The sequence below is a fragment of the Mytilus californianus genome, unplaced genomic scaffold (assembly GCF_021869535.1).
Source record: "Mytilus californianus isolate M0D057914Y unplaced genomic scaffold, xbMytCali1.0.p SCAF_13, whole genome shotgun sequence".
Lineage (NCBI taxonomy): Eukaryota > Metazoa > Mollusca > Bivalvia > Mytilida > Mytilidae > Mytilus > Mytilus californianus.
The window spans coordinates 36,959,466-36,981,899 of record NW_026262615.1 but is presented as its reverse complement, the minus strand read 5'-3'; the positions used below and the strand labels follow the sequence as shown (position 1 = coordinate 36,981,899).

Below are 22,434 nucleotides of genomic sequence, written 5' to 3'. Positions count from 1 at the left end.
ATTTCTGGTAATTATGCCACAAATACTTCAGGATTTAAGTCTTTTGAATGTGGTTTTTATCTTATTTAGGATCCAGCCGAAACCCGACATCTTCAATTGTGTCCCTTATTATGGAATTGCCGTAAATGTTATTTACGTCACTGAGAACATAGCGCTTTAAGTTTTTAGACGTTCATGCGTTTTAAAGTGGACACGTTTTGAATAATAACAATTATCGGACATTTTTGTAGGGTTATTAAATCTGACAAGTTTGGGCGATATCAACTTATAAGGACACGTTTGTCGGAAATAAACACGTTTGGGGTAATCGGACACGTTTGGGGATGGACACGTTTGGGAGTGTTACATATAAATTTCCAGTTAAATAAAAATGCTGAATTTGATTCTTCATTTAAATAACTAAGCAAAAAGCAATAAATAAGTAAGTCATATTCAATATTTAAATACATATTCAGACACATCTACTCTGGACAATTTTAAACTGTTCACACATTTCGTTTGCTGTCATTTTTTAAAAGATAACTTTGGTATATCTGCATTGTCTGTTGTCAATGGTTGGTATAAATTTTGACTTTGAAACTACACTTGCTTAATATGATCAATTTATCCTGAATTCAAACAAGTCATCAGATAAGCAGTAAGTTCACCATATTGCTTCAAATGAATTTAAATGTTGTGTTAGAATAACATGTATTCGCATTGTCAACTGACCATTCTTGAAGTCAAGATTTTTTTAATGCTAATGCTTTTGTTTTTATGGAAAAAAAGCGGGAGTAAATACAGAATCATTTATCTAACATCGTCATAAAGCGGGAGGCTTGTCTAGCCATTAAACCAGGTTCAACCCACCATTTTGTCTTCAAATTTCCTGTACCAAGTCAGGAATATGACAATTGTTATCAAATAGTTCGTTTCATTGTATTTTAGCGGTTGTTGTTTTTTTTTCTTTTTTTTTCAATTCAGTGCTCCTGTTATTCATTTGTTTTCCTCCTTTAGGTGATGTGTTTGCCTTGGTTTTAGTTGTAGCCCGGATTTGTTTTCTCTCAATCGATTTATGTCCTAAGAACACCGGTATACTACTGTTGCCTATATTTATCTATACAATGTGAATGTCTGCCGACGATAACTTACTTTCTCTCCCAAATGGGTAAGGTATATTTTTCTATACACTAAATATGTAATACCTAATTTTTGAGATTCTGACTTTCAGATTTATTTTTATTCATCAGTTTTTTCTAACTAATATATTTTGCGATTTTTCTTAATACTAGTTAATATAGAAATATCAAACTTTTGTATTATGGCAGACTTATATGTTCTACCACTACACAACATTAAAAGACACATCACTTCAATCAATTTTGCCTAGCACTATTACTGTTTGAAGTTGGATGAAACGTATATTGTTCAAACACTGTTTAAACTTTGTTGAGAATTGTGTGTACCAGTTTATCTATATTCAGTTCAAAAGTTAGCCTTGAATCGTTCTGCAAACTTGAAGCGTTATTGTTGCTGATTTGTTTTTTTTTATATCTCGTATATTCTAGTTTGCCTTTTGTCGTGAAAACCATTTCATTTCCTCTTATGTGTTGAAGACTGATGCGTCCGTACCATGGATAGGGAAAATAATGTAGAAAGTATTGTGTGTACTTTACGCGAACATTACAACCTATGAAAGGTTTCTTCAATATGATTTCATACTTTTGGCCGCTTTCAATGTCAGCATTATTCATTCCTTTTGTTTTACTTTTTTTGCACACTTCAAAATATCCATATTTCACGAAACTTGTATCAGTGCGTTTTTGTGGTTGAGAAGATACAAATGAAACTTCAATCTTCGTACAATATTCGTTATGGATAATGAACTTGTTTGTTCGAATGCCGTCTGTTTTTCCTGAAATTCACAAAACATACTCCTATGAAACAACATTTAAATCTAGTAATTATTAAACTGAAGCAAGCATCAACAGCAACTTAATTGAATCAAATAGAAATTGTCTGATACCATGAAAAAGAAGGAAGGCAATATAGAAACATTTTGTTTGGAATTGGGTCAGCACGCACAACAAATGCTCGTTCAGAAGGTAACATTTTGAAAAAGACTTGTTTCCATTTCCAACCAAACTATTCTTACTACATGCAATAAATTCCCGTTCTATCTTCTGCATGTTGCATCTAAAGCTGAATACCCATATATTCCAATTCAAGATTAAAAGTGTCAAACTGGACATAATATCACTCATTGCATGCAATCATAATGCATTTAGCTGTAGTTCTTTAACGACTACTGGTTGTTTATTTTTAACTTTCCTTTTGTTCGTGTGTGTATTTCATTGCCATGTTGTATTGTATTGTGCCCTTGGTATTTCTCCCTCTGATTCATATTGTAATTTTAAACGATATATATGTTTCGATTCGACACAAGTATTTGCTATATGCCAGGTAGAACATTAACACACATTCGATGTAATTTACTTTAGAAGTGTATAATGTCAGTCCCTTGTATTGTCTAAAAACAAAATTCTTGGTGTCTCATCATTAATGTACCAAAAGATTTAAAGAGAAGAGTTTAAGTTAAATAAAGACTAGAAGCTCTCAAGAGCCTGTGTCGCTCACCTGTATTTACTGATGCTTTGGAAATCATGTAAAATAAGGTTAAAATCATAATTAATAGTATTAAATATTAGATATTATAATGATATCTAAGATAATAACAAAAAACTGCAAAATTTTTGTAAAATTACTAACTCAGGGGCAGCAACCCAACAACGGGTTGTCGGATTCGTCTGAAAATTTCAGGGCAGATAAATCTAAATCTGATGAACATTTTTTCCAGAGTCAGATTTGCTCTAAATGCTTTAGTTTCAGAAATATAAACCAAAAACTGCATTTTACCCCTATGTTCAATTTTTAACCAAGTTGGCCATGATGGTTGGAAGGCGGGGTCATCGGACAAATTTTTTAAACTAGATACCCTAATAATGATTATCGCCAAGTATGGTTAAATTTGTCTCAGTAGTTTCAGAGAAGATTTTTGTAAAAGATTACAAAAATTTACGAAAAATTGTTTAACATTGACTATTAAGGGCAATAACTCCTAAAGGGGTCGACTGACAATTTTGATCATGATAACTTATTTGTAGATCTTACTTTGCTGAACATTATTGCTGTTTACAGTTTATCTATATCTATAATAATATTCAAGATAATAACCAAAAACTGCAAAATTTCCTTAAAATTACCAATTCAGGGGCAGCAACCCAACAACAGGTCGTCAGATTTGTCTGAAAATTTCAGGGCAGATAGATCTTGACCTGATAATCAGTTTTACCTTATGTCAGATTTACTCTAAATGCTTTGGTTTCAGAGACATAAGCCAAAATCTACATTTTACCCCTATGTTCTATTTTTAGCCATTGCGGCTATCTTGGTTGGTTGGCAGGGTCATCGGACACATTTTTTAAACTAGGTACCCTAATAATGATTGTGGCCAAGTTTGGTTAAATTTGGCTCAGTGGTTTTAGAGGAGAAGATTTTTGTAAAAAGCTAACGACGACGGACGACGACGACGACGACGACGACGACGACGACGGACGACGGACGACGGACGCCAAGTGATGAGAAAAGCTCACTTGGCCCTTTGGGCCAGGTGAGCTAAAAATAACAAATAACAAGTCATGCAATATACTGATTATGTATGAATTATTCAATAGATATCAAACTTTTTTTTTGTTTTGCTCATTAGTATATATTGTTTACAGTTTATAATTGAGGTGGCGAAACAAAGTTCATGATTTTTGTCAGATATTCAATTTGACTGTCAAATATAACTGTTTTCGTTTCATAAAATTTCCACAATCATCTAAACATAAAAAGATGGAAGATACAAAGAGAGCATTCAGAACTTCTCCCTCGAAGAAAAACTGCCAACGTATGCAAAAAAGAAAAAACCTTACGAAAAAGCAGATGTACCTAGCTTTTTAGATTAGTTCCAATTGTTGATAGTATACATCACTACAAAAGTCATATAGTCTGAAAAGACCAATTTTTGTCTGAATTTGCATTAATTTTTACTCGACATTATATCTTTGTCTGCAATTTTTGTAAAAATTCTTGACAAAGTCTTGTCTTAAATAGGGATTCGATTATTCTTGACATATGCCTTGACAGTATTAACTTTGTCTCAAACATTTTTTATCATCTACTCAGTTTCTTGATTAGTCTCGACAAATTCTCAAAGGTCTGATATTTGTCTCGATCAGACGTGAGATATTCTCGACATTCTTTTTTTTCAACATAATTAAATATTGATTTCAATTATTGTCTTGTTACAGTATCCTTCAAGAGTCTTAGCTCCTCCTGATGTTCCCTGTTACATTCCACTAAGCACTCAGGGACTTAATTAGTTGTAAAATTCATATACCATCAAATATATATTAAATAATATCACTCATAATGATTATTCATATGTTTTCTAATGGTTGCTAAAACATTACTTATAATTGTCAAACATACTCTTCTATTGAACTCATTAAGAAAAATTGAAAAACCATTGACATTTTTTGTCTTTTGATCAGAATAGGCTTTGAAAATTGAAAAACCAACAATTGTTAAAGAATAGTTAAAGTCAAAATATTCTTTGTCAGAAGTTTTATATCCAAATACCAAATGTCTTAATCTTATCTTAAAAGTTATTTTACTCTTCTTTAAAACGTCATTCATTTTATTCTAAAAATGTTCTAAATGTGGACACAGTGCTCATAACCTTCTTCTTGTGTACAAAAGTTACAAAAACTATTGTTTACAATTTTCCACCTGAATAAAAGTTTCTTTGTAGGAAGAATAAGTAATTTCCATCTAAAAATTTTAAGTTTATTTTCTTTTAAATATTTGAATAAAAATTTATATAAATTGTTTTGATATAACACATCAACTATAGCAAGTATACGCAGTCATTTTGGGGGTCCAATAGCTGGTTTAAATGTTTTATTTATCAGAGACTTATATAAAAGTTTGTTTGATAGTGATTCTAATTCTTGACATTCTTAATGAAGTCTGAATTTGTCTTGACACATTATTGACAGTCTTAAAGTTGTCTGAATATATCTCGACACATTTTTGACGGTTTTAAAAATGACTCGACACTATCTCAACAGTTTACATATCTCCTGAATTGTGTACAAATACAATCCTGACAGTTTTAACACTTCCTATTGCTGTTTTATACTCATTTCTATTATCGCTAAACTAAACTTAGAAGAATTATGATACAATAGTACACTGTACATATAAAAAGCAACATTTTGGTACAATGATTGTTTATTTACCATATTAACATTGAATATTATTCATAAAAAATGAAAAGTGTCTACAGTATAATTTGTCAATTATTTATAAGATTTATAAATCAAAATTTGTAACTATTTACATAACCATCTTTAAATTGGTTTATATCAACATGCTCACATTTGTATTTGTTAACATTTTCATACCCATATTTGTATTTATAAGAAAATTCACTTTCCCAAATTTCTTGTTATAAAAATGTTTACATGCCGAATTTTTGTTTTTGTTGTTATAAGTGAAAACTTGAAATAACTGTTTATTTTATTCAGAGAAATACCGATAAAGATGTATAATGTATATTGGCCATGATTGTAAAGCTGAGAATTGTCAAATAAATCTAAGACATAATTCAAATGTCCAGAATATGTCAGGCCATACTGAGAAATAAAAAAAATGTCGAGAACCTGTCCACAAATTTCAAGACAGTCTTTAAACATTCTGAATGTTGATAAAATTTCGAGTAATTCTCCTACAATTTTATTATAAATCAGAAATTGTAAAGACAAATTAAGACACAAGACATGCTTTTAAAGAATGTCGAGTAATTGTTCCTGCAATTTGAGACAACACTCGGTCTTTTCAGACTTTTGAGCTTTTGTGTCGGATATAGTTCCTGTTAGATTAAAATTGTTAATAATATTGATTAGATACAATATTGCTTGCTATTGATATCAAACACTTTGAACTCAATCTATACATTTAAGTGTGACACTTCGTGAGCAAAACAATTAGACATAAACTATTTTTTAATGGGAAATTTCACGTATTAGTCGACCTAAGTGATACCGATATCCAAATTAGGCTCCTTTCATTTCTGTCAATGAAAAATGATCTGCATCATGTATTACAATAAATGCTTATTTTGTCATGGTAACAATTATCCGCCTATGCACTTTGTGTTTTAACACGACATTTAAGTCCTGATTTATGCTACAATGTTTAAAAAAGTGATAATTTTCCAGATAAAACACATAGAACGCTATTATCTAAATCATAAGATACAATGAAACTGAGTTTTATCAACAATTATTGATAAAATTTAATTAGTTTACCTTTAAAAGGGTCGTCTGTTTCAACTTGTTTATATGACAGCTGTCTACAACATATACAAATGACAAATGCTAACAGAAGAATAGTCAGGACAGAGCCTCCAGCAATTATCAGAACGCTGAAAAAAGTATAATTTTAACAATTTATTGAAGAAAAAAATGTAAATGTTAATGCTAATAATAAGAACAGATGCATTCTCTATTTTCTTGTTTTTCGTTGATTATTTTGTTCGAATTGATTCACATTGTGTATGACGGAGACTATTCGGATCACTTTTTGGATATCATAAGCATATCCAGCACATATAGCAACAAATGTCTGTTCTTTGTAAACTAAATAAAGAGTGTATATTGATATTTTGGAGTTTAGTGTGACGTTCATTTTAAAGTACTAGTACACATTTTTGTTTAGGGGCTAGCTAAAGCCCGCCTCCGCGTGCAAGATTTTCAGCTGTTTCTGCTGTAGTCTGCTCTTTGGTAGAGTTGTTGTTTGTTTGACACATTCCCAATTTCCATTCTCAATCTTATTAACGACATATTTAATTTCATCGTGATGGAAATTTATCTGAAGATTTTATTTTAGAAACATTAGTCAATAAATCAAAACTGGATTGCAAAGTTTAAGATGTTAAATTCCTCTATTTAAATTAATTGCAGCTAGTGTAACATACTGAAATAAAGGAAAAAAAAACTCAATACATGTACGAATAAATGAGCACTTTGAAGCAAATTATATCTATGATACCACGTAAAAAGTATTACAATATCTATAGGTTAAAAAATATACAAACCAAATTGATTTAAATGTCATCCGTAATTGATTTTATATTTCAAATTTCAAAATAAAATAGAATAAAAAAATTCAAATGAAAGCTGCTGCAGTATACTTTTCCTATTAAGCAGTAACAATTATAGTAGGGAAAATTTAAATCTAAATCTAAAAATAATAAACGTATTTCTTTTTTTTTTTTTTTTTTGGTTAAACAGAAAAAGATAAATGTTTAGATATGAGAAGATGTGGAATGAGTGCCAATGAGGCAGTATAACATCAAGAATTAAATTATTAAATTATTAAGATAAAATTAGAAATAAAACAAACCCATGAAATAAAAATAGCATTTACGGTATCAATTTTACTGTTACAGTACTAAATTGGCATTTCGACAATTTTTGAAACGCCTCTTAACATTTTAAAACAAAAATACCGATCTCTAAGGCAATTTCAAAAAGTGGCTTTCTATAAAAACTAACAAAATCAACCGCTATCAACCATAAAACGATAGGAAAACATCTGCCAAAAACTTGCTTTTAAAGCTAGCTTAACCTTCCAGTTGTAAGACAGTTTTTTATAATTCCGTTATATTGACAAAATTAGTTGACCAACCTAAACAGGCATAATACGTGAATGGAACACTTAATTGGGATATAGAAGCCATACATCACAAACATACTACAAAACTGACTAAAAAATCCAAAAAAACAGACAAACAAATTTAACAAAGACGCCAACAAAAAAGATGAATTTGACAACAACGTCAAAACAAAAAATCGTCGTTGATAATATGTACCGTATATTGAACTCAATGTGTCGATATAGTAAAGATTAAGAAGATATAAACACAAATTACAAGGATTGACAATAAGACGAAACACTAAAAACCCTTCGTGTCCAACAAAGGAGAAGGTCCAATAAAGGCTTGTTTTGACTTACAATTTAAAGTACGATTCAATTAGTTTAAGTAAAAGATTGGAACTGATTTGGTCACTAAAGACGCTCAAATAAAAGCTTAAATATGACAAATCCATCAAAAATGCCACAAAATGTCACTTTATATATGGTTTTAAGTTTAAATGGAAGTGGCCGCATTCGTGTTCCATTGGTGTTCAGTCTCAACCTTTATATATATAGAGCTTAGGTGGTCGAGTGGTCTAGCGCGTCGCTCTCAGTGCAATGCGATTTGGTGCCACGATATCTCAGAAGTATGAGATCGAATCCCGGCTAAAGATGAACAAACAATTTGCTAACGCAAATTTACAGATCTAACATTGTTGGGCTGATGTTTATACGAATTATATATATATATATATATATATATATTTTTCAAACTACAAGTCATGCAGTTTTGTGTATAAAATGAAATTATAAAATAAAGTGAAAAAAATATGAGAAGATAGGTTTAATGATATGCTTTAAAAAAATATAAAGAACAAATGGGGTCACTGAACTTGTGTTCTTGTTACAATTGGAAATAATAAAACTTTCACTATCATTCCAATATACATCTTTTACTATAAGATTTAACTCCCCTTAAATGGCTGAGTTGAAAATTTGATTCTAAGAAACATCAATATTTGTTATCTGTTGACACATTTTAAATGATGCAATAAATCACTCATTTTCTTTATACAAATAAACAGTCCTACAGATAAACTGCAAATCTGTCTAACAATTTGCATATTAAGGCAAAGAACTAGACTGAAAATGTACTGCTATTGTACAAACCAAAATGATGGGAAAAAAGTGAATCTACCCAAAGAAATGCCCCTGATTGTTCAAGTGGACGTAAAACTGACAACGTCTTGAGAACATTTCAAAATGACAATAACAAATGAATTGTTTCACAAGACGAAACATAGAATACTTATAAACTTAGAACTGCGGGTTTTGTCAGGTTCACCGGAGGGGTGAGCAATTCCTTAACATCAAAGTTTTTGGCTAGTGCCTAAACATTTAGTTGCAGCTCGTTTTTTTTTTTTTTTTTTTTTTTGTCTTTTTAACTTAAGTATTTGCTTTCATAGTTGTATTATGATCTGTTAAAATAAAGTACTAACAATACACTGATACTTAAAATAAAGTACTAACAATACACTGATATTTAAAATAAAGTACTTACAATACACTGATACTTAAAATAAAGTACTTTTAAAATAATACACTGATACTTAAAATAAAGTACTTACAAAACACTGATACTTAGTCCTGATCTGTCATCTAAACAAATTAAAGAATACATGTACTTTTGAAATTAATGAAAACAATCCATGAAATTGGGTTCAATATATAATACTGAATAAGAGATCGACCAGGTATAATGAAAATAAATAAATTTGTGTTGTTCTTACTTTTTTCCTTCTGTTTGTATTGATTTGCAAAACACATATTTCTCAAATATAAGTGTAATAATCGCTTTTCAATTCGTCATTATATAATGGACATCGAGATGTCACATCGAAACGTGTTAACCTTTGAGTCATTTAAAATGCTTCCTGTCTTTCCATGTTTTCTTAGTATTGTTTTTAATTGACTAGTAACGTATGTCAAATGGAAGGAAAAGGTGACAAATAAGGAATGTGCAGATAAGTATGACGAATGTGACGTGGTTTTCGCGGTTTTCCTTTTTTTAAGCGATCCCAATTTTCTGTTAAAATGCAAATCACTTTCATATATTTCACAGAAGTATCCATTGCTTGCCTTTTTGATTAATTTCTTTTTTGCTCAGGAATAACATTAATATGCTAAAACCAGTTTTTGACATGTTAAATTATTAGAGTTTGTATAACCGTTTTCGACTAAGACTGTGTATTCATTTCAATGAACGAGTGAGTTAGAAGATTGGACGGACATTCAACATGGAATAATGAAAAGAAATGGTCAATATATTTGCTTTACCTACTTTTGAAAACATCATCTTTGTGTAAAACTATATTGTCTCCCAACTGCAATCCATAATCACAAGAGTAACTAACGTTCATATCAGCTTGTGAAATGTTGTTTATGATAAGAGTAAAACCATCTGTTCGAACATATCCTGAATACTTCGGTGGAGCTGATAATCTAGCAGTTTTGACGTCTTTGAAAATTGTGCGTTTTGAAGGAGTCCATAAATACCATCCTGCATCTTTCAAACAACAGTTAGACACTCTGCACAACAATATTAAGTTTTGTCCATAGTCAGACACTTTGTGTTCTACTTCCCATCTTAATGAACCTACAAGTAGTATCGAACTGTATACAAATAAGCTAAGGGTGCTCCTACCATCTAGAAAGTAGAATATATAATAACAATAAATAACATATAAAAACGAATTTTATTAATACTTAGTAAAGAGGGGCGAAAGATATATTAGAGGGGCAGTCAAACTCATAGATCGAAAATAAACTGACAACGCCATGGCTAAAAAAGAAAAAGACAAATAGACGTTAGTAATCTGACATCTTTTTTCCAAGCTGAGGATGTTTTTGCATACGTCATGCATTATACAAAACTTAAATGCATCAAAGTACAAGGTACATTTATGACCAATTCAAATGAATTGAATTTTATAACTTCATTAGAAAAGGTACACAAGTTTTTTTAACAAATAACACATTTGTATGTTATTATGATTTTTGTTTGCTGTTTGTTATTATGATTTTTGGTTACATAGCAACATATTTTTAATCTGCCATTAATATGCTATTATAAATCTTTTTTATCAGAAATGCAAATGAATCAAAATGTAGCATTGTGTAATACATGTATGAAAATCTCAAACAATAACGTGAAATCTTTTTATACTATTTTAAAGAGTATTTATCAGCTACTTAACCATCAGATTGATGCATGCCTAGCAACAAAACCTTGTACTGGCTGATCAGGGTTTATGTAATCAATAATGTGTTAACCAAAGCTATGTTTCTACTGAAAAGAAATTGTACTTATCTTACATTTTGTTAGCTTGTTGTATGCATGTCAACTACCTAGTAATCATACACACTGCATAAAAATTACAGTTTTCATGTATAATTTACGTTGATGATGATCATGTAATTTTCTGATAATATTTGATATTTGATCTTATGTAGATTTATCTCATTCCGACTACGGATGGAAGTCATTTGTTTTCCATTTAAAATCCCCCTCCCAAAAAAAAAATTCCTTACCTAATTAACCAGACTGACTTAACTGTTTTTACTAAAATAAATTGAAATTATAGTGACCGTAATGCGGACCTACTGGCATAATAAGCAATATGCTTCTTTCTGATGTTATAATATTAGCAACCATTATTATCCAGCATGATTTCTGAGTATCTGTGCTGCAAATGCAGAAATAAATGAGTTCGTGTATTATACTTGTTTGAACAATGGACAAAATAATTATTATGATTTCAGGCAAATCTGCATACAAATGTATATGTGAGTTTTCAAAATGTGATTTCATATTAGTGCGATACTCACCCAATCTCAATGTTCGCATTAATAAATACCTCGAAATAATTTCTGAATTGACCGTATCAGAAAAAAAGTTCTGAACTTACATGCCAATTGCAGTATAAACATCAGCAGGGGAAAATAAAAAGAAAATACAGATGGATTCATATCTGATGTAGACCTACAATAAACAAATACAAGTAAGTTGCGAAGATAACATTATAGTATTGTCTACGATATAAATAACCATATATCATGTTAATATATATACTAGTTCCGCGAAATAGACATCACACTAAACTCTGAAACATATAAAGGAAAAATAAAACCCCGGTAAAAAAATGCCAGGACTCGATAGTATCTAATATTCAGTACGAAAGGAAACACCTACAGACAGTGACAAGGTAGGATTTCTGTGTCTTTATTTGTGATTTATATGAAATTTTAAAATATGAACATTATTATTACTATTTATAACTATTTTTTTGATTGTGAGATGTAATATTTTTCGTACATTCGTTCTAGATGAATAGAGAAATGAATAGAATAAAATCGCACGGTAAATTGATTAAAAGAGTGAAACTTACCTCGAACCTATTTAATTTCTCGTTAAACTGTGCATAATTTACGGTACGATACGTTCGCAAAGAAAGATGTATACACGACAATTGCGAGATTGTCCATCTTTTTCACCTCAGTATTTGTATTTCTTTGCATGGAACAACAGTAATGAGTAATGTCAAAATAAAATGACTCATTACTAAATTGTTTTATGCGACATGTCGTATCACATAAATTTTGGTTGAACGGTGCGCGGGTACGTTGACATGAAATTGGAGTTTGTATCCCTCTCATATTTGAAACTAGGTGTATGATGATATAATTTATTAACCGTATATATGGTCTTTTGATTGGTGGTCCTTACTTTATGACCTTGATATTTAGGTCAAGGTTATAAGTAAATGTGTCATTCTAGATTTTAACCTTGGCTTTAACTTCATATGATTACATGATAAAGCAATGGGACTTCTTTCATTAGGTTACAAGCCATATGACCCTGAAAAAGCCAACCAGAAGTGATACTGTGTTAACAAGAAGTAGCTTTTTTTTTATTTCTCTTATGTTAAAGTATATGGAACCATACAGTTTTGCAATCAGTGTCAAAAAAATCTTATTATAGCGGAAGTCGCAATTTTTCAAACCTGAAGTAATCAGCGCACGGTTAGATATCATCCGACATTAGAAATTACATTTTAATCTCGATTTTTTTATTTTCAAATCAAAATACATGTTTTTTTTAGTAAAGGCCTTCAATTCTTCTCTGGTTTTTATTTTATTTTATCAGGCCTTTCCCCTTCTCCGTGGAAAAACCGTTTGCTTTTATTCATGTCATTATTATTTTTTTTCTTTCTTCTGCCTATTTTTTTCTTGCGCTGTATTGGTGTTTCAAAAGATGTCGCTTAGATTTTTTAACAGTACATAGTAGAGACCTAAGGTCCTTTGAAAAGAGATCTTGCTTGATGACCTAGAAATTGAGGTCAAGGTCATAGATAAATTTGACGAAGATTTTGAACTTTGCCTTACATTCATATTTATACATCATAAAATCATGGGACTTTTTTTATAATGTTGCAAGCCGTATGACCTTGAAAAATCCAAAGGGAGTGACCTTGAGTAAATCGGCAGTAGTTGTTTTTTTGGAATTACTTAATGAAAAAATAACTTAATCATATATTTTTGGAATCAGTGTCAAGTAGTCTATCACATCATAATAGAATTACCATTTTTCAAACCGTGAGTAAAAATTTATTTCTGTTAATTCAAACAAAAGTGTATAGAATCCATACATTTTTACCGTACTATAAGCTATCATCTGACACTGGAAATAATAACTTCAACCGGATTTTAGTATTTTCCTATCACAATATATCGTTTCGGGCGGAAAGACCTTCAGTTGTATTCAATATTTTATTTATGTACAGTGTTACCAAATATCCCATTGAGACAAATGGATTAAACCAACATACACTTTTTTGTTACTGACAGTATGTATGAACAAAATATGAGTGATAACTAAGATGATCAAGTAATAGAGGTTAATAAAAGTATATTTGACACACAAACTGTTAAATCATTGAATTATGAAAACAAATGCTGATAGAATTTTGATTTTGCTTAAAAAAAATCACATGGAAAACGTTCACATTCAGATGAAAGGACGCGTGTTATCAGATAGCATCATGATAAACTTAATTTGTATTCATTTGAAAATGTTAATGGTTTCTTGAACAGGTCGGGTACACTGCCTTATACGGCTATGCCTAACTTAGCATAATCATATTCCCGCAAATACATTTGTTTGTTTACATTAAATTATGTTTGTTTTCACCTGGGTACTTGACCAATCCAATTAATGAATTTAATGCATGATGGAGTACTACATGTACGTGCTTACTATTTACCAAGAACACTTGTTTTACTGACATGCAAATAATTTTTTCACCGATGGCTGGAAAATGTTCTCATGTTTTTTCTTCGAACTGTTTGACAGCATTTACAGACCATGAGATAAAGCATAAGTTATATGCCAACATGAACAATAACAGCAACCAATCGACACAAACATTTAAAAGATAATTAGGTCTACTTGCATTGAAATGTCGAAAACTGGTGGCAAATGACCTTTCTAAATATCACAAAACCACAACGTTTCCATAGACGTCAATTACAAGTATATATCTTTTCTTTTTTTGAACAGACTGTATGTGTATTAAATGATAATAAACCTATATTTTGTTTATTGCTGTGTTCTGTTACGATGGTTAAAAGTTATTATGTTAGTACTAAACTTTATTCATTCATTTCATTCTTATTTCCTGGCATATATTATTCTGCGAAAATACGTGATACTTACTTTCACTATCCACAGTTGCTTATTACGCGAACTGTTATGTCATAGTTATAACATACATTATCTTATTCAGATGTTATAAGTGCATCCTATCAAATACATATTCATCCTTTTATAATGTTTGAATTATCCTAGATCCTTCTTGTCAACAAGAAGACCATTTTGGTTTACTTTCACATTTGTATACATATGTACCATATCTGGAGTGTATTGATTGACTTCGTCTTGATAACATTTTCAGAAAATATAGTCTGTTTCAAATTAGAGCCTTAAAATAACTTCTGATTTTGACAGTTTAGCAGTTTGGAATTGAGGTATTTTGCGCTCACTACTTTTCATTTAACATATATTGCAGCTTATTAATATAAACCTGTTCTTTACTACTTTGACAAGATGACAAAAAAATATCAAGTGCCGAAGACGGTACGATAAGCAACGGCTTTTTTTTAAATCTGAGCTTTCTAGTTGAAGATTATGTTTTTAACATTTATTTCTCAGCAAATGAAAAGTCGAAATTTAATTATGACTTTAATTTTTTTGGATTTCTTCTGAATTTATTATTGTGACGTCCTGAAAAAAGGCGACCATGCCTGATGACGTCACATATAAAAAACACAACTTTCTGCAAATTTATGAAAAAGAAGGATAAATATCATTAGTGAAACAGATCCCACCACTATAACTCGTGTTTAACCATATTTCTCCACTCTCAGCAGTTAAATTTTAATTATTCAAAAAGCTCGGCAAGCCTCGCCATTTCAATATTAAAATTTGACTGTCTCGAGTGGAGAAATAACGTAATACACTTGTTGCAGTGGATGGATTCTATATATAACGTTATATGAGCAAAAATAATAAATCAGAGATTCCGAGATACATTACAAATAGACACTTTTTAAATAATTCTTATTTGATAGTAAACTTGTAGTAGGCCACAATGCATAGTAGTTCATTGTAATTACTTCACAAAAAAAATATCACGACACTAGTAGATTAGTATCATGACTTGATGTAACGAAGAAACAATGGGATTCTATCTCGGTTTATATATTCATTTCAACGAAGAAACTAGTTTTGGTGACCTATAATTGTTAATTTCTGTGTCATTTGGTCTCTTGTGGAGAGTTGTCTCATTGGCAATCCTACCACGTCTTCTTTTTTTATATTTAATACTTATTTTATAATAATATCATTATTTTTTAATGTGAATTTGTTCCTATCTATAAAAACACAGATTCATATTAAAAACTGTAAATGTCCTTACCAAATATACTATTCAATAGCAGATGTTGTCTGACTTGACTTTGTTAGTCAATGGTGGTGTTTACTCAATTCCTTAATATTGTCGAATTATTTCAAAGTGCATATCCACATAAATGATGCAATATTTTTTAAACTAGAAGAAAGCAGTCATGAAGTTTTTAAATAAGATGAATATATTTTTAGATATTTATAAAACCGCGTCAGAATGCACCTACACAAACCATCGACAATGACTTGATAACACATTTATAATCAATAATATTATAAAAAAAAGAGTAAGCTGTCTACTTGATTAAACGTTGGAATGAGAAATTGTCAATTAATGCATATTTGAAATGTGGTGCTTATTTTGATCACATTTACATTTAGTTAATTAAAATAGATATGATGTAAAACAAAATTTACTCAGGTTAAAAAAAATTCAAACTGTCAATATATTTAAGCTACATCAAAATTTTAAATAAACAATTACTTTTTTTCAAATGTATAAAGGATGTTCACCTCTCAGGACTCAAAAATTTCAAGAACAAAAACGTATTTTCTTAACATTTTGTGGGGTGTTTATTATTGTTTTGGTTTTTAGGTTTTTGGTGTTTTGACGCCACCTTTAAGCACCGCTTTTGGACTATTTCGTGGCGGCCAGTTTTTATTGGTGGAGGAAGCCGGAGTGCCCGGAGAAAACAACCGACCTTCGATAGGAAAACTGACAATCCTAGTAAATTAAGATTGAAGTCGAGTACACCACACGAGCGGGGTTCGAACTTACAACCTCAGTGTTGACTGGCTAGTGATTACAGTAGTAACTACTACCGTAAATTGGGAAATTTTGGCGTCGGGATGTTTTGGCGGTTTTCTATCGAAAGGTATGTGTTTTATTTTGGTGTGTGTAATTTTGGTGCTTCGTCCAATTGATGTGTTTAATGTTGGAACAACAGTAGTGAGCAAGTTCATTCATATTTGCCTCTATTTATCCGTTTATTGACAAAATATCATTGCATTTCTCAAACTAGAAACATGACAAAGTTAATTTAATGAAGGAATTGGATACGGATGCAATTGCAAATAAAATCTGTATATCGTGGTTCAAAGCTGAAAGAAAATATGAAATAAAATCTTATACATGTGTTATATATAAACATTAAAATCGTGTTTTAAATAGATTATGGTTTTTTTACAACTATAATATGAAATAAATTTAAATCATGTATATTGCAGTACATGTTTATCTATTGATCATCAAGGATTTAAATTTTAATCCTTATGCCTCTGGCAGTACATGTAAATGAATTAAAGATAAAGGATAACAAGGAGTTTAGATATTCTAATTACCAATAACGGCGTCTAATCAGCAAAAGCCTGTCAAATTTATGACATGTGTGAATAAAAATTGATGTTGTGTTTTCAATTTCAGAAAATTGACAATTAAGTAAAAACTATATAGTGTTTTCAAATTATAACAGGTATACTTTTTATTTGCAGATTTGGCTATGTATAAAATTGTAGGAAATATATGGAATTTTTATAATAACATAAAATATTTTCCTCAACAATTAACATTACGATATTGTCGTACCATTACGCAATTTTGGCGTTTCAATATTTCGTGTTTGCTTTCTTTTCGTGTTTTTAATTTTGGCACTTTCATTGAAAGCACCAATTAAACCAAAATAAAACTACATCCAAAATAACCCAATTTACGGTATATGATTGTAAAAAAGTAACTGATAAAGAAAAATAACAGGTGATGCACTTCTTGTTTTGCTACGGCCATTTGAAAGTACCCACTTTTTATGATGTCCCCATTTTTTTATGAACTTTTACACTGTTTTGGCTATTATCATGAAATGATTTACAATTTCGAAATTAAACCTTTTTCATACGTTCACTAAAGATAACGTGGACATATCTGATTAAATTGAACTTAAATAAAACTTGGGTTGATATTAGAAAGTTTTATAACATTTTGTAGCTTTTTCGTGTCAAATTGACCATGCTGTCAATTTTGTCAATTTGGGATTTTCTCTTTCTTAATACAAAAGGCATATAAATAATTGAAAATTACATATCTAAGAATTTTGAAAAGAAAAAACTTTGTACCCTCACCTATTTTCTCAACATTTTGTCTGGCACTTACCAGATTGGTTATAACAATTTGCAAATTGTTATACTCAAAAACTACTTATTTTAAGTACATAATTATTTCACAGTGTTTAGTTTGATTACGATATTTTTTTATATTCATTGATATTTTCAACTTGTATCACATGTTTTGGAAAATATTTTCTGACAAGATTTCAACGAGACTGAAACCGCAGAGGAATACATCCTTAACTAGAAAAAGAATGGGACAAAAAAAGGAACGTTTCTATTCTAAAACATGATATTCCATAATCAATATTGCGTCAAAATTATATTGTAATGAAGGGTTGTTTTCTTTCCATGCATTTAAATCCCACTTGTTTTCGTTACGATCTTGTCTCAATTTCAAGACAGTTGTCTAAAGAACATTCTCACAACTTCATGATTCTGAATATAATTAATATTAAAATCTATTTTAAATTTAATATTAAAAATCTATCAGACTCAAAAATAAATATGTATGTCCCCATACATCAATTGACGTGGCGTTCATTTGTTGAAGGCTTTTCTCAAAATGGGAATTGCAGTCAGGTAATGTCATTGTTGCAGCTACAGTAATCTATTGATCAATCAATCAAATTATAGGCTATACGTCATTTTGAGTAGTTCTACGGTTTTGAAAAAACAAAGATGATGTACATTAATGCTCTTACGTAATAATAATCAAAGGTACCAGGTTAATAATTCGATACGCGAGACGCGCGTTTCATCTACATAAGACTAAAAAAGTTAGAAAGCCAAACAAGTATAAAGTATAAAGTTGAAGAGCATTGAGGACCCATAATATGTGTCAATATTACCGTTTCAAATGCAGAAATCTAAACATTGATAAAGTATTGAAAGCAATGATAGAAACACGACCCGTAGTCCCAATATTCAGGATTACCGATAGTGACTGACTAAATGCTTTTCAGTACTATCGAAAGATTTTTCTTTCAAAAGAAAAAAAATGTCATAACAAGCGGAGTCACAATAGAACAACCTTTACATTTTATGGGCATACTGTCGATCTTGCTAGATTTATCATTGTTTATCACATAGCGATTCTGTTAGATGAAATCATCGGAATATGAATGTGAGATATACAGTTCAGAGCGCTGAAGAAGAAAATTCACAGGTTTTTTTAAGTTTCCTGGGAATGAAGTAATCTCGTTAAAATTGATATTGGAGACACATTTTCTGAATTTTACCACTAAAAGACAGTTGTAGAGTGGGAACAATTAATTATCAGGAAGACTCAAAGTAAAGGGAGGGGGTAGTACATAAGTTTAGTATAGATTAAAATTGCTAAACGTTCGATGCAATATACATGTTGAAATCATGCCGCATAACCCTATATTTTGAGCTTTGCAAAAAGGTAATGTATTCTAGGATATATTTTGTACGGAACTTTAAAGGAAAAATGGCAAATGTTTTGGCCATTAAAGGAGTTCCAATTGAAAATTGCATTGTCTACATTTAGGAAAATATAAACTTGAGATAGTCCATTACACATTTTACAAGTTCAAATTTTCCCACACAAATATTCAGCACAACAACTTCTACCTTTTACAAACTGAATCATTGCTTTTTTCGATACTAAATTGCAATTAATAGTGTATATACAGTGCACTGCTTGTTCTCGTTTGGAGACACGAAAGTGTGACAAACAATCTGAATAGGTCTTGGAATTCCTTAAAACCTTATTCAGCACAACACTTTCTACCTTTTACAAATATTATGCAGAATGTCATATTTCATCATAGGTATTGTAAATGATGTATTATTAATTATCCGTCATCAAAATACGGTCCCAAGTACACTTTTATTGTGTAACTGTCAAAACAAGTTTTTGACCGTAGTAAATAACGGTTTACTGGTCTTGACTGGGAACTCAAGTGAAAACGATAGTCCTTGAAATTCTCAATTTATAAGCAAAAGCAACTCAACACTGCTTAAATAATGCGACTCCAGGAAAAGGATTCCAGCATAAATCGTTGGTGTTTTTTGGAGATATTTAATTAATAAACATTGAAACGAAGAGTTAAATTGACTTTCAGGTCGGTTATATATTTTTTAAAATTGTTTTCCGTGATTGACAGACAATTGTAGGTAACGTGTATAATCACCAGACCTCAATTACATAACAACTATAGATACATCATATGGCGTTGATTGCATAGACACAAAATGTTACTTTGAAATGCAATATAAAATCATTGAACGAATTTTTTTTGAAACATGTTAATGATAAACAAATTAGTTTTGATAAAAAATAGTCCATTGACTTTCGGTGATATTGGAAAAGTTAAGCATTTTTGCAAAGCTTTTAAAGGCCCATTACAGTTTATTGTATTCGAATTATAATGTTGAATGGGTATATCAATCTTTCTAAGGTGTGACAAAGAGTTTGCATTTTCATACGATATTGGGAAGTGAAATGTTAAGCGCCGGATGAATCGATTTGGAACACATTTCAACACACACACACAAATCGAGAAAATATTTTACATACCTTTTTTAGCCTTAAAACATGGTTAAAGGAATATCAAGTTAAATTTCCCATTTGTGTATAAACTGGTGATCTCTTGTTGAAAACTCACATTTCTATAGACACACAAATATATAACATAATTGCATATACCTTTGTGTTGGACTGTTGACCAAAATCGTCAAAACAAACACATTGGAAAATAAGTATTGCTATTTTGAGATATGATTTCTATTTATAGTTTTTGGAATTTCTTACTAGGCTATAAATAACATCTGTCGTTTATTATTGTTTGTCTAGTGTCAAATATTGATACTGAAATGTAGTTTTTAGTTTATAGCTATTTTTTCAACAGCCTGTTATTCTTTCGGTTGTGTGGCTGCTTTACTTTTGCTTTCAAATTTTAACAAATAATCAACAATATTATAAAAAGAGAAGTAATTGTCCCATTTTGCAACAGTTTTAAAAACAACTTGCCAAGTGAGACGTATTCTAACACATGATGCAATGTTTTCTTTTTAGAAAATTAACCACCTGTTGATCACATGCGCAACCTTCTCCAATGAAAGTTAAAATAAAAGTTGCAGGACTACATAATTATTAAGATGAATTAAACTATTGACCTGTTAGTCTACAATACATCAGTTTTATTTTTTAAGTTCATGTGACGAAACTGAACTAAGTGAACGGATGTCAAGTTGGTTCAATATTCAATATTCAGCTTTCAACATTCAAATTTTTTTTTTTTTTTTTTTTTTTTTTTTTTTTTTTTTTTTTTTTTAAAGGGGAGGGGGGGGGGGGTTCATTCATTTTCAACATTCAACATTCGATTTCAACATTCAACATTCAAAAATTAATTTTTTTTTAAACTTTTTTTTCAATTTTTTTTCATTTTTTTTTTTCAACTTTCGTTTTTCAACATTAAACATTCATTTTCAACATTAAACATTCGTTTTCAACATTCAACATTCGTTTTCAACATTCGATTTTCAACTTTCAACATTCAACATTCGTTTCAACATTCAACATTCGTTTTCAACATTCGATTTTCAATATTCAACATTCGTTTTCAACATTCAACATTCGTTTTCAACATTCGATTTTCAATATTCAACATTCGTTTTCAACATTCAACATTCGTTTTCGAAATTCGATTTTCAATATTCAACATTCGTTTTCAACATTCAACATTCGTTTTCAACATTCTACATTCGTTTTCAACATTCGTTTTCAACATTCGTTTTCAACATTCGTTTTCAACATTCAACATTCGTTTTCAACATTCAACATTCGTTTTCAACATTCAGCATTCGTTTTCAACATTCAACATTCGTTTTGAACATTCGATTTTCAAAATTCAGCATTCGTTTTCAACATTCAACATTCGTTTTCAACATTCAACATTCGTTTTCAACATTCGATGTTCAACTTTCAACATTCGTTTTCAACATTCAACATTCGTTTTCAACATTCAACATTCGTTTTCAACATTCGAATTTCAATATTCAACATTCGTTTTCAACATTCAACATTCAACATTCGTTTTCAACATTCAACATTCGTTTTCAACATTCAACATTCGTTTTCAAAATTCAACATTCAACATTCGTTTTTAACATTCAACATTGGTTTTCAACATTCAACATTCTTTTTTAACATTCGATTTTCAACTTTCAACATTCGTTTTCAACATTCAACATTCGTTTTCAACATTCGTTTTCAACATTCGTTTTCAACATTCAACATTCGTTTTCAACATTCGATTTTCAATACTCAACATTCGTTTTCAACATTCAACATTCGTTTTCAACATTCAACATTTGTTTTCAACATTCTATTTTCAAAATTCAACATTTGTTTTCAACATTCAACATTCGTTTTCAACATTCAACATTCGTTTTCAACATTCAACATTCGTTTTCAACATTCAACATTCGTTTTGAACATTCGATTTTCAAATTTCGGCATTCGTTTTCAACATTCAACATTAGTTTTCAACATTAAACATTCGTTTTCAACATTCGATTTTCAATATTCAACATTCGTTTTCAACATTTAACAT

At 30.2% G+C, this 22,434-nt stretch overlaps 1 protein-coding gene across 2 annotated transcripts; it reads right to left on the bottom strand.

Annotated features, from left to right (window-relative positions):
* Positions 1 to 541: 541 nt before the first annotated feature.
* Positions 542 to 20,552, bottom strand: LOC127723590 (uncharacterized). Of its 2 annotated transcripts, none has more exons than XM_052230275.1 (6): positions 20,397 to 20,552; positions 11,697 to 11,770; positions 10,070 to 10,384; positions 9,357 to 9,387; positions 6,399 to 6,514; positions 542 to 1,894 (listed from the first exon to the last, which is right to left on the bottom strand). In XM_052230275.1, the coding sequence occupies exons 2-6, from the start codon at positions 11,755 to 11,757 to the stop codon at positions 1,419 to 1,421; spliced, it is 999 nt and encodes a 332-aa protein (XP_052086235.1). In that variant the 5' UTR covers positions 11,758 to 11,770; positions 20,397 to 20,552; the 3' UTR covers positions 542 to 1,418. The 2 variants fall into 2 exon arrangements, with proteins under 2 accessions (XP_052086235.1, XP_052086234.1); XM_052230274.1 differs by lacking the exon at positions 20,397 to 20,552 and adding an exon at positions 14,504 to 14,686.
* Between the last annotated feature and the right edge of the window lie 1,882 nt (positions 20,553 to 22,434).